Source organism: Hyperolius riggenbachi, chromosome 2 (genome assembly GCF_040937935.1).
Source record: "Hyperolius riggenbachi isolate aHypRig1 chromosome 2, aHypRig1.pri, whole genome shotgun sequence".
Classification (NCBI taxonomy): Eukaryota; Metazoa; Chordata; class Amphibia; order Anura; family Hyperoliidae; genus Hyperolius; species Hyperolius riggenbachi.
In genome coordinates this window covers 337,495,434-337,509,154 of record NC_090647.1, presented here as the reverse complement: position 1 = coordinate 337,509,154, position 13,721 = coordinate 337,495,434, and the positions used below count along the sequence as shown (strand labels likewise).

At 43.7% G+C, this 13,721-nt stretch overlaps 1 protein-coding gene across 2 annotated transcripts in view; it reads left to right on the top strand.

Annotated features, from left to right (window-relative positions):
- Positions 1-13,124, top strand: part of DEF6 (DEF6 guanine nucleotide exchange factor) — a 103,078-nt gene extending 89,954 nt beyond the window's left edge. For both annotated transcript variants that reach the window (XM_068269405.1, XM_068269404.1), the window contains exons 8-11: positions 3,299-3,465; positions 4,275-4,473; positions 7,233-7,323; positions 12,829-13,124. In XM_068269405.1, the coding sequence (XP_068125506.1) occupies positions 3,299-3,465; positions 4,275-4,473; positions 7,233-7,323; positions 12,829-12,980 (609 nt within the window). In that variant the 3' untranslated portion in view covers positions 12,981-13,124. The remainder of the gene's footprint in view (positions 1-3,298; positions 3,466-4,274; positions 4,474-7,232; positions 7,324-12,828) is intronic.
- Positions 13,125-13,721: the final 597 nt, after the last annotated feature.

The following is a 13,721-nucleotide window of genomic DNA, read 5'->3' as shown; positions in this document are numbered from 1 at the left end:
TTTTTGGTCCGCAGAATTGAGTTTTTTTCCAGATTCAGCAATGTACTTAGCAAAATCGTAAAATCCATCAGTCTTTCTTTTCTAATTCCAGGCAAGCTAATGGTCAAACTGAAAAAAAAACATTTACAAGTATTTGTGGGCAGTGTTCTCCCCAGGCTCTTTTAGCCGGGTGCTCCACCCGGCTAGTTTTTGTGAGCACCCGGCTGTCATCTGCTCACCCCCTCCTAAGCTGTAAGCAGAGTTGTGCAGAGAAGCACCAGCCCTGCATTCTCACATCTTGCCCCACCCGGATACTTTTTCATGTTACCCAGCTACTATTTCATGCCACCCGGCAGGAAAACATTTCTGGGGAGAACACTGGTGGGGTTTTATTTCTGTCTTGCTAGAAGACTTGGCCTGACTCCTTCAAAAGTGCTTTCTTTTATTATTTCTAGATTGTTATCCAACTACCCCATTATTTGCAAGTCACAAATCCCAGCAGCCCAAAAAAATGTGGAATTTTTGACATCGAACACAAAGGCTGGTCTCACACTTATAAGTAGCGGTACGATGCGGTGCAAGCACAGCATCTTGCCTCAGAAACAACCTTCATATAACCCTGTGTCGCCGTGCAGCGACAGGGTCATATGCATAACATAGTCTTCCGCTCAGTGATGTACTCCCTGCTGGGCAGGAAGTACATCACTGGTATTCCTGTTGGTCCACGCATATGTATGCTGCGTCACACCAGGCTCCTGTCATTTTTCCTTACTGCGTCGCCCATTGACTTGCATCACTGCATAATCCATGTGATAAGCACAGACCATGTGACAATGAGCTGCAGACTTTGTGTCGCGGATGCGGAGATTTGGATATTTCTGGCACACCGCTTTGTGTGAAGTGTGCAAGTGTCCGCATGACCCTTGTGGCAGGGAAGCATAATGCGGGGTGACACAGTAGCCTAGTGTAAAAGGGGCTAAAGCTACATACACACACTAGATGTAACTCGATTTCTGCCCAGCCTCTTGAGCATCTCACATGTTAGTTATCACTCCTATTGAGTGGACTACCATTTCTTTGCAATGTTTGATATGGTAAATGCAATAACACAGGGGCGTTCTTTTAGTACCGCTCATTACTTGAGCCATCAGTTGGAATGTAAAGTTCCATAGAAATAGCTGAGAATTCCCAATGTATTACCAGGGGGTAGTGTAAACAGCATTTTTCTTTCTTAAAATGGCATCATTACTGGTAACTGTGCCAGCCGTAAATCAAGTCCTCTGTGTCCAGGCATGTTACTGACACTTCATGCTTATTGTAAGTGAACAATCTACCTGCAATAGCCTGGCAATTCTAGGAACATGCAGCTAGCATTAAGCCAGCACTAGCTCAGCAATACCAATATAGACTAGTGCCAGGTTAGCACCAGTCCAGCAAGGCGCATACACACATCTAATCTTGCTTGGTCAATTTTAACACTTCCATGTACTGTTAGAGCAAGTAGATTTGCTGTTGCTGGCTTAGTCGTGATTGGCTGGCACTGGCAAAGTTTAGCTGAAACTGGCATTGCTTAAAGAGAACCCGAGGAGGTGCGGCAGGAGGGCATATGGGGCACAGAGGCATGTTCCCTGCTTCATGACATGCCTCCATGCCGTGTCTGCTCCCCCCACCACCGTGCTATAACCCCCCGAAATTGGCGACAATAATTGTTGCTACTCTCAAGGGGAAAGGAGGAGCGGGATTCCCTGCTCAAAACGCCCACTAGGGGTGCTCTTGCAGGCTTTCCACAGCTGCCATTAGCATCTGTCTCTCCCTGACTGCCCTCCTGCCACTCCCACCACCTCCCTGCATGCTGAGCGAGAATCCCTCTCTCCTTCCAGCCTCGTGACCACAGTGGTCACGAAAATGAAAGTAAGCTAATGCAGGCCAATGGAGCGGCAGAGAGTGTCAGGGGATGGCGGCTACCTTATCTGCCCAACCCCCCAGATCAGGTAGCATAGGTTTTTTTTTTTTTTTTTTTTTTCTGTGCCCACCTCGGGCTCTCTTTAATGTAGCTAGACTGGAATGGCTTAAAGGATACACGAGGTGACATGAAGACGTGTATGTACAGCAGGGCTGTGGCGTCGGTACAAAACTCTTCCGACTCCGATTCCTCAGTTTATGAAACCACCGACTCCAACTCTGACTCCGGGTACTTAAAATGGGTCTGACTCCTCGACTCCAACTCCTTAGTCTAATACTTACCAGGGCTGGGGGTTTTGTACAAAAGTCACCAGACTCCGACTCCCAACTCCGACTCCTCAGTTTACGAAATTACCACTCCGGGTACCCAAAATTACACAGACTCCTTGACTCCAACTACGCAGCCCTGATGTCCAGTGCCAAGCATACAAATAACTATGCTGCATTCCTTTTTTTCCTTTCCCTGCCTTAAAGAGTTAAACATCAGGAATGCAAGTGATGTTATGGTTTTTACTATGACGTATGATGCTATGTGGCACATTTGTAGTTTAACCACTTCATGACAAGCTGACTTATAAAAACGTCCTGGAGCCATTAAGAGGCTCTAGCAGGATGTTTATATAAGCCAGACAGTGCTGCTGCTGCTGTGCGCGTGCATGTGCATGTGAAAATAGTGGAAAAAAACCCACCAAAGAAAAGATACACCTGTATTTCCAAACACTATATTGTCACCATATTTTGTACTAGGGACATAATTAAAATCTTGTGATAACCAGAACAAATAGGCAGATAAAATTTGTGGGTTTTATGCACAGTAGCAGTGTTTATATTAAAACTATAGGGGATGAAATTGGAGAAATAGTGTATTTTTTCATTCTTTCCTTGTTTTTCCCTTTTAAAATGCATGGAAAATAATAATTACTGAAAACAAATATCAACCCCAAAAAACCCAATTGGTGGTGAAAAAAACAAGATATAGATCATTTCATTGTGATTAGTAGTGATTAAGCTATTGGCAAATGAAAGGGATGAGCACTGAAAGATGAAAATCGCTCTTGTCCGTTAGGGTAAAAACCCCTTTGGTGTGAAGTGGTTAATCATGCTGTGTTATTGCTCACAATAATTTGGGAACTAATGCCATACACCATCATTTATGAAAGTATTATAAGGAACAATGTTTTGGACAGTCTAAGAAACCTGTTTGGCAGCACAAACCTTCTACAATAGTTCTTTGCTTACAGAAGTAAGGTCTGTTGTGTCATACAGTGTCTTCTTATGTTAATCTACCTGTGCTTCACATACTTAGCTGAGCTTAGTTCTGTGCATGGGTGTAATGTGTAGCTGCTCTTTCTGCCAGGCACGGGCCTCTATGCAGGCAGAGATGCAGCAGAAAGAGATGGAAGCTCAGCGTCAAAGACTAAGGATTCAGGAGCTGGAGCAGCTGCAGGACCGGCTGCAGGAGGCCCTGGCACAAGAAATCAAAGCTCGACAAGATGAAGAGGAGTACAGACGAGCTCAGGCCAAGTAATGCATCCCCAACTTTATTTTGTCAGCAAAATTCATTGTTATATAATTGTTTCTGTAACATAAGTAAATCCAATGTATAGTGATTTTTTACCTTTTGTTTTATTCATCAGGTTTACAGCTAAATAATATATTTAGAAAAATTCAATAGGATAATGATTGATTGTATATCTATTGTTTGTATGCAGAAAAATGCATTTTTTTTCACAGCCGCTAATGTAATTGATAGGGAAAACTGACAAAATGTGCAGAATTATCCTGTAGGATGTCAGGTTCTTTCTTTTTCTGCTGGCGAAAAATGCAGTAAGTGTGAACGAGCCCATTGATTAACATGAGTTCTCAATTTTTCTGTTTGGAAAACACGCACGAAAACAGTCAAGTGTGTCCCCTGCATTTTTATTAAGTCTTTGCAGTATTTGCCTTATAAACACACATGAGTTGCAGAGCTCCCTCATATGTACTACTTACTCCACTACATTAAAGCAGTGCCCCAGCTGTCAGCCTTTCCACACTCATTGCTGCTGTCACATTGTTGTCTATGCTATACATTTATTAGGTAGGTTTGTCCAAGATCACGAGCCACACCTCTTCTGCCAGCTAGGCAGGTAAGACCATATATTCACTAACAGGGCCTAGCCACTGCAAATATGAGAGTAGTAATCTGGTCTGTGCTGTTTAAAATGAAGCAAAAAAGGAAAAGTTTTAATTAACAGGTATTGTGAATATTTTCAGTCTGTGATTAATGCTATAATTTAGGTATTTGTGGTCACCCTACTGTATTGTGAGGTCAAGCTTTTCTGTTTTTGCAGATTGCTTATGCAAGAAGAGGACAAACTGCAAGTCCTGCTTAGGATGCAGGAAGACCAGTCTCTGTTTGTTGAAAGAGCACAAAGGGAAAAACAAGAACTACAGCAAGAGATGGAGATGAAAAGCAAAGAGTTAGAAGATGCACAAAAGCAGCTTGAAGACGTAAGGGAAAACAGACAACGAGCTGATAGAGATGTACAGGTGTGTTGTCTAATGAGATTCTCTGAAAAAGTATTACATACTTGTCATTCCTAAGTATGACTTGTTGACTGTTTTTAATGCAGCATCTAGATAATGGTTCCCAATACTTACAACAAACCGGAACTAAGTATAAACTGATGAGGTGAAATATTGTACCTGTACTCCTACTTCTAAATAGCATTTTCTTGGAATCCAACAGTCTTATTTTGTGTTTAAAAGCTTAAAAAAATAAGTTTACTGTTGTTATTGTCTCAGCTGAAGGATGCTATTTTAGATGTTTTACAACCCCCATCTTGAACTGTTGATCTTGTTTTGTGTATTCCCTTCAAGCTCTCTCCCATACAAGAGTTTTATAGCCTGTAATTAGATATCAGTGAGTTACTCTATAGTCAGATGTTGAGAGCCCTGACATTTTAACCCTTAGGGCTCTTTGACATTGAGCATGTTATGTTGAGATGACACTGTAGTGCAATGCAGCCAAAAAGTCACATCACCTGGTACTCTTATGAACATACAGTTAGGCGTACATTACTGTAAAGGAATGCCTCACTGCCACTGTAACTGCACGCGTTACCTGGTTGTGTGTTGCTGTGTCAGAACAAGGCAAACAGCAGTCAGTGTGAAATCCCCTGGAACAAACTCTCACTTCACTTTCCCCTTTTTTTCCACACCTTTTCACTTCCCACCCTCTAACAATAACCATGCAGACCATATACTGCATTTGCTAATTTCTGCATTTAGGTCTATCAGCCGCCGGTAGCGGTGTCCCTATGGCAACGACTCTGTGCTCGGCATTACGCAGTACGAGTGTCATGCCTAATCGCTCTTACATATGCGAGTGAGAGACACCGTTATTTAGCAATATGGGGAAGTCCAGAAGGCGTCCTTTGTGACGTCACCTGACTTCCCCAGCGACGGATCCTTCTCTAGTCTGTGGAGGGTGGCACTTGAACTGACGGACCGGAAGTTGCGTCTCCGAGCGAAACGCACTTAACTGCTACCCCCAGCACCACATTTTGGCCTTGGAAGAAGCTAGGCGTCACCCTGCGAAACGGCGTTACACTGGCGCCCCCTGTCTACGCCCATCCTGCATACAGAACCACCCAGATGGGATAAGTACTCCTCATGTTTACTCAATTCTGCACATGTTTACGTGTATTGCTGTTTGTTATCCACGCTGCTTGTTCCTACGGACAATTAAAAGTGACATTATCAGACCATTCTCCTACTAGGACTGTATTCTGCTGCACGTCGCCAAGGTTCTGTAGTTCACATTATTAGTATTGTGACCCTTGATTTACCGATACGTCAAGCATCCATCCATGTGCATACCAGTTCTTTTGTTTACACAATGTGAAACCCCATAGGAATATCATTGATATTGTCTGTTGCAACGCAGCAGGTAAAGTGTGAAAGGGCCCTTACTACGAGAAAAAGCAAAACAGTCAAGTTTTATGTAAGCTTAGAACTGTACATGTTTATCTCATTATGTCTCGTCAGTTCAGGTACCCTTTAAAAATAAGTTTTTGCTTACAAATAGAATAGAGGTCTTTGTACCACAAAAACACAAGTGAAAAATAAAATAAGGTATCTTATCAGTACGGAAACCTTTATTAGAAATGTATACCAGATATATTGTGATGTACTACTAGTAGACTTAAGCCCGTTTAAAAACTGGCTCTAGGTCTGTGTCGGAACCCTCCCCTCCGACCGCCGCACAGCCAGTGCGCATGCACGCACACGCCCGCCCGGCCCCCTGGCCCCTCCTGCTCCCTGTCCCAAGGCTGTCCGTGCGGCACATGCACAGTAGCGCAAAGCATGCACACGCACACACAGGGACGCAGAGACACAGGGGGATTATTATAGAGGATAATCAACCGCCCTGAACCATGCCTACCCATCACCAATAAATACCTCTGTGTCTACATACAGGTAGTCCCGAACTTACGAACGACCCGCCGATATGAACAGCATGGATTCTGTGTTTCCATGGGAACAAGTAAAAAAAAAAAATTTCAAATTGGACTTGTAGTTTTTGAGAAAATTAATTTTAAAAGATTCAAAGAAAAAATGGCTTTTAAACTTGTATAAGCAGGTACAGAGGGCAGATGTGACACTGACACAGGGGAACACTGGAGCCACAGGGGGGGCACAGAGGAGGTACAGGGGACAGAGATGGCACAGTGTTCCGACTTAAGAACAGATTCAGGTTAAGAATGAACCTACAGTACCTATCTCCTTCGTTAACTGGGGACTACCTGTACTGTATGTCAGGAAGAAAAAGACTTTCTAAGACGCACAGTTTTATTTGCTATCGGTCTGCTGCATGGGCGTAGCAATCACCCCTGCGACCCTTGCCATTGCATGGGGGAGGGCACAGAGGCTTGGGGGCCGCTCCTCCTCCCTCTCCCTAAATGCAAGTGCAGCCAATTAGAAAAAAAAACTCCCTGTTTGATCACAAAAACTGTCCCTGCCACCTCCTCCTGCCATGCAGAGTAGCAAGTAGCGGAAGCGTCTATATATTTTTCCTGTTTCCAGACGCTGCTTTACAGCAGAACACTCTCTGCTGCCATTCGCCTGCTCCCAATCACGGGACCCTCATGGAGTTTGGGGACCAAGGCGGCCCCATGCTATCATTTTCGCAAGGGGGCTTTTTTTGTTTGTTTGTTTGTTTTTTTTGTTTTTTTCTTTAGACTCATTGCTAATTTGTTACCCATTTGTTTATCATATGTTATATGTTTGTTATCTCTTCAATGCAGGTGGCGCAGAGGAAACTTCATCAAGCTAGCACAAATGTCCGGCATTGGAATGTTCAGATGAACAGACTAATGCATCCTATATCTCCTGGAGGTGAGTGCAAGTAAAGATCAGGTAGTATTTAAACATGCAGGGATGTTTTATAAACATGTTCCCTGACTAAAATAATGGAAAAAAGTGTTTATAACTTATCCCTTCAAAGTAAATTAGCTTTATTTTATTTTTTTTAAATAGTGACAGTTAAACAGTATAAAGGTACCCATACACTGATCGATTTTCTCATTTGATTCCTTGCAGATCTGATTCATCTGCTGGGAAGCGATTCCCCAAAATGTCAGATTGATTGATTTTTGATCGATTTTGACTAAAAATCGATCAAAAGCATCGATCGTACAGGATGGAAAATTTAAAACAATCTGGGATGGGGCAAGAGCATTGAAAGATCGATGGCCTATAGCTTTGCACTGCATGGAACAGTGCAACTCTGCAGTTCGATTGATTTCCAATAGATTCACTGCTGGAATCTATTGGAAATTGATGTGCAGTGTATGGTAGGAATCCGTTCCTTCTGAAACGATTATTCAGAAAAGAATCAATTGTTTTGTAACATTCTGTGGAAATCTATAAGTGTATGGCCAGCTTAACCCCTCTCAAGCCTTATTTCCCAGGAGGGTGGAGCCTACAGATATATATACCCCCCGCAGAGGTAAATAGGCATTTAAAAATATATTTAAAATAAATGAACCTTTTTACATACTATGCATGCACAGTGTTGTCAAAAAACGGCAAGTACATAAAACATAGGAAGGAAAATCGCCTATAAAAGCACCCCTGATAAGCTTTGTAAATGTTAAAATCTGATTTTTTTGGCTTCACCACAATGAGGGCAGACATATTATTTTTCCTTGCAATGTTGGTTAGAATCTACCTCTGTCTTACATATTTGTGCATATGCCAGTACGTGCTTCTTATGCATGCTTAGTTTGCTTGCACCTTCTCCTACAGCAAGATGCGGTAGGTAGACTGTTTGATGGGAAGGTGCATCCCTGTGTCCACCTTGTGGACTGCAAGGTCTTCTGTGCGGTTCCTGTAAAAGTGTCAAAATATGCCGTAAGTGCTTCCAGCATCTAAATTATATGTATGAGACAGAGTTTTGGCTTGATCTTTAGATTGACTCTCTTATCTGGAGTGTCAGGTAGCATATCTAATAGTGGATTAGCTTCATCTTGTTCAGGTTGGTATTACATATACTGTTCTTTAGCATTCTCACTTGGAAATCTGTCACATTTTCAATAGAGAAAGGACCGTCTCTTCCCCCCCACTGCAAATTTCCACTGACCCAATCAGTGGAAGCCTTGTTTGTGAATGAAAAGTGTGTAGCTGCAGATCGGTTAGGTGGCAGTTCATAGATTAAATACTAAAGTCAGCTAAATGATTGTCAGCTAGTACCTTTCATTTGCTAGTAAGGCTTCCACTTTCAAAATCAGTGGAAATTTGCACATTAGGATAATGTTTTGTTTATGTATGTTGTTGTTTATTTCAGATATACCATTGGGTACATTTAGTGACAAATGAGAATTCTAGAGAAGCAGTACAGTACATTCTCAAGTGTTGCAAGCACTAATTGCACCTGGTTCTTGATATAAATCTCCACAGCATAATCTGATGCAGGGTTTTGGATAGATGATAGCTCTCCACACAGATATATGGAGGTTGTGGTGCTGGGGTTTAATTCCTAAACTGCTCTGGCACACTGTCAGCAAGAAGCTACACTTGTAAAGGTCCTAGGTAGACTTCCACAGCAGCCTGCCAGGTTCAGCACTCTCCGTGGTAAGTCATATTAAGCCCTGGCTCCCACCAGGCTTTTGTGAAGCCCAGATTTCTGCAAAAGCCATGCAAGCTGTAGCTTAGACGAGCTGATGCCTTAGAGTGTGTACACACATCACTGATTGACCACTTCAGTGAAGGATAAATGCCTGTACACACGTGTCTAATGTTGCCCGTCTGGGATCGGTACCCTATCCCTTGGGTGATATCACTGGGCAGATGCTGTAGGCAGTGGCGTAGCTACAGCAGTGGCTGGATGGTGTACTGGTTAAGGGCTCTGCCTCTGACATGGGAGACCTGGGTTCGAATCTCGGCTCTGCCTGTTCAGTAAGCCAGTAATTCAGTAAGGAGTTCATTGGGCAAGACTCCCTAACACTGCTACTGCCTACTGAGTGCGCTCTAGTGGCTGCCTCGCAAGCGCTTTGAGTCCGACAGGAGAAAGGCGCTATACAAATACTGCCATTATTACTATTATTATTACAAACCTCTGGGCCCCGATGCGGAATCTGGATGTGGGCCCCCCTCCCGGCAACAACAGCCCCACTGCCCCCCCCCCCCCCCCGCAACACCCGAAGCACACACATATCCGAATCCCTATAGCTGTGCATGGCATGGCTATATCAATTCAGCTTTCCAGCAGCATGGGTGCCACGTTCAATTTGCAAACATACGCAGCACCCAGAGGAAGTAGGGCAATAAGTAGCAAGATGCCAGTCTGAAGGAAAATAATCGTTATGTGCGCAGCATTCACCAGATAATAATCATTGTGTGCGCAGCATTCACCAGAAAATAATCGTTATGTGCGCAGCATTCACCAGAAAATAATCGTTATGTGCGCAGCATTCATCAGAAAATAATCGTTATGTGGGAGCATTCACCAGAAAATAATAGCAATGTGGGAGCAGTCACCACAAAATAATCATTATGTGTGCAGCATTCACCAAAAAATAATCGCTATGTGGGAGCATTCACCAGAAAATAAACGCTATGTCGGAGCATTCACCAGAAAATAAATGCTATGTGGGGGCATTCACCAGAAAATAAACGCTATGTAGGAGCATTCACCAGAAAATAATCGCTATGTGGGGGCATTCACCAGAAAATAAACGCTATGTGGGGAGCATTCACCAGAAAATAAACGCTATGTGGGGAGCAGTCACCAGAAAATAAACGCTATGTGGGGAGCAGTCACCAGAAAATAAATGCTATGTGGGGAGCAGTCACCAGTAAAGAAACGCTATGTGTGGAGCATTCACCAGAAAATAATCGTTATGTGGGAGCATTCACCAGAAAATAAACGCTATGTGGGGAGCAGTCACCAGAAAATAATCGTTATGTGGGAGCATTCACCAGAAAATAAACGCTATGTGGGGAGCAGTCACCAGAAAAAAAACGCTATGTGGGGAGCATTCACCTGAAAATAAACGCTATGTGGGGAGCAGTCACCAGAAAATAAACGCTATGTGGGAGCATTCACCAGAAAATAATCGTTATGTGGGAGCATTCACCAGAAAATAAACGCTATGTGGGGAGCAGTCACCAGAAAAAAAACGCTATGTGGGGAGCATTCACCAGAAAATAAACGCTATGTGGGGAGCAGTCACCAGAAAATAAACGCTATGTGGGGAGCATTCACCAGAAAATAAACGCTATGTGGGGAGCAGTCACCAGAAAATAAACGCTATGTGGGGAGCAGTCACCAGTAAAAAAAACGCTATGTGGGGAGCAGTCACCAGTAAAAAAAACGCTATATGGGGAGCAGTCACCAGAAAATAAATGCTATGTGGGGAGCAGTCACCAGAAAAATACCTGTACAAATAAAAAAAAAAAAATTCACTCACCTGGCCAGCCTCTGACGTGAGCTCCCCGACGTGCAGCCAGCCTCCCCCGTGCAGCTCCTCCAGCGACGATCCTCTCCTGCAGCCAGTTTCTCCCATGCTGACAGGCAGAGTGCAGGGCCACGGGAAGATGGCGCCCGAAGCCCTGCACTGGAGACACAAATAGTCTCCAGTGCAGGGCTTCGGCAGCCATCTTCTCGTAGCCCTGCTCTGCCTCCGGGAGCCAGTCAACACCTGCGGGGTCCAGGCCCCCGGGCCCCTCCCCTGCCTCTCCAGGAGGCGGGCCCGGTCGCCATGGCGACCGTTGCGACCACGGGCCCTACGTCAGTGGCTGTAGGCATGGAGTCAGCTGTATAGCTGAGGATGCTTTCTGTTGCTATGTGGAGAGGCAGAGGGCACACAGGTATCAGCTGTCAACTGAGCAAGTTGATCATCCTGGCGAATAGCTTGCCGAGCAGTTGTAGGGGCCACTGTGTACACGCCAGATTAATCAAGAATGTGTATGGGGCTTAAGATCTTACCTAGAGTATCTGTTCAAAGTATTATTGCCCTCATACTACATGGAAGGGTTAAAACTGGCCAAACAAGATTCTGGGTAGGGGTGGGCTTAGGGTGGTTACTGCACATTAAAAAGGGAGCTGAAAATGAGATAGGAAGGCTGCACATTGAAGAAATGAGCTGCTGCCCATGGAAAATGAGGTTGCTGAGGATAGAAGATGGGGCTGCAGGGAATATTAGACGTATCTCATAGAATAAGAATGGGGATGCTGTTGCACATGGAAAAGATGCTGAGCATAGGAGGAGGAGGAGTCTGCACATGAACTAGGGTAGCACAAAATGGTGCCTTAGGCTCCCTGCACACTGCATGCGATTCCGATTTTTAATCGTTTTTTTACATCCGATTCCGACTTTTAATCGTTACTGCATGCTGCGTTTTTGACTCTGTTTTTCTGTTGATTGCATTCAGGGAAAATCGGAATTGCAAATCGGAATCGCAAAACAGATTTGCAGTGTGCAGGGAGCCTTAGAGGGGGGAAAAGTAGTAAATACTAATATAGTGTTTTATAAAGCACACAGTGGCCTCAATTCACGGAGCATTATCAAACACTTTATCAAACGTTTGATAATTTACCTCATGGGTAAAATCTCACTAAGGTGTTATATATTTGTTGAACGTTTTATCGGTAAAACTTTCGATAAATATATAACACCTTAGTGAATTCAAAATTAGATTTTACCTGTGAGGTAATTTATCAAACGTTTATCAAACGTTTGATAAAGTGTTTGATAAAGCTCAGTGAATTGAGGCCTATATCAGTGAAGCACTCATCATGTAACAGCTCACCGTGTCCTTCATTCAAGTCTGAGAAAAACTGGTGGTGCTTAGAAGAGAAGAGCAGACTTAAAAGTATAAATCCAGTTTGGCCTGGATTTATACTGGCAACATTGTAACATGCTCCAGGACAGAGGAGGAAAAAAAGCGTCCAAATCACAGAGGATGCAGGCAACTTTGCTTTTAGGTTTTGGTTGTGGTATGCAGAGTTTCTCAACTCAGTCCTCAAGTACCTCCAATGTGCATGTTTTGTGGAAATCCGCACAGGTAGCTAATAAGATCTGCTGAGACTAATTACTTCACCTGTGAATGTTTGTGGTTTTCTACAAAACATGCCCTGTTGGAGGTATTTGAGGACTGAGGTGGGAAACCCTGTGGTATGGCATGGGCTTCAATTAAAACCATTAAAATAATAATAAAAAGAAATAACAATTTCTTCATGCTAAGTAATTTTTTAAAAAACTGCCCTGTTTCTCTGGATACAAATTAAAGCAGTAGCAAAAGGGTTGGGAGGGATTCTTATATGGGATTATAAAGGGCTGTAAAACCCCAACAGCATATGCAAATACCTGTCATTTTTATGTGTGTTTCTTTACCCAGATAAACGTCTAGCCTCTGCTGGTGCATTTCATGGATTGTGGGGTCCATCTCTTATTCGTCGAGACTCATCTGTTAAAAGACTGCAGGCATTGGAAGGAAAAGAATATCCACAAAGTACTGAAGATCAGTTAGAAAACTCCGTAAGCCAATGAGGTGCTTTGTCAACTACTGAGAGTGGCCTATGTGTACAGATACTTCCATGTATATTTTCTCAGAAGGGCAATCTGCTGCCTGTATTATATATGCAATAGTTACTTTTTTATAACTAGCCATTGATGTCTTTGTAGTTTATTAAAAAAAAAAAAAAATGTGCGCTGTTATGGTTTTTTTTCATATTTAGTATTGGATGTGAAATTAAAGGGACCCTAAAATGGGCAAATGAACTTACCTGGGGCTTCCTCCAGCCAATCGAAGTCGGTAAGGTCCCTCGGCATCCTTTGAGCCCCTGCCGTTCTGCCTCGGGTGGCTCCGTTACAACGGCGACTTCGGCCAAAGTCGTGGGAAACTGCACATGCTCGGCCCCTCCACACGCCCCCGCTTCGGTTGCATGTCTGTCACCGCAAGCATTCTGCACATACTTTCGGCCCTCAAAAGAATGAACCGCATATGTGCAAAACGCTTATGGGTGTGTGAGCCAGACAGGTGCAGGTGCGCACATGCGCACGGCTTTGGCCGAAGTCACCTCTCTAACGGAGCCACCAGGGGCAGAACGGAGGGAGCCTGGTTACGCTGAGGGATCTCACCGACTACGAGGGCTGGAGGAACCCCCAGGTAAGTTAATTTGCCCATTTTAGTGTCCTGCTCAGGGTCCCTTTAAAATTGAATTTAGGTCAACTGTAAAGTAAAAGCTCAGGTAAAATGTATGCTTTCTTTCTTAGTTTTGGTAGGAGCAG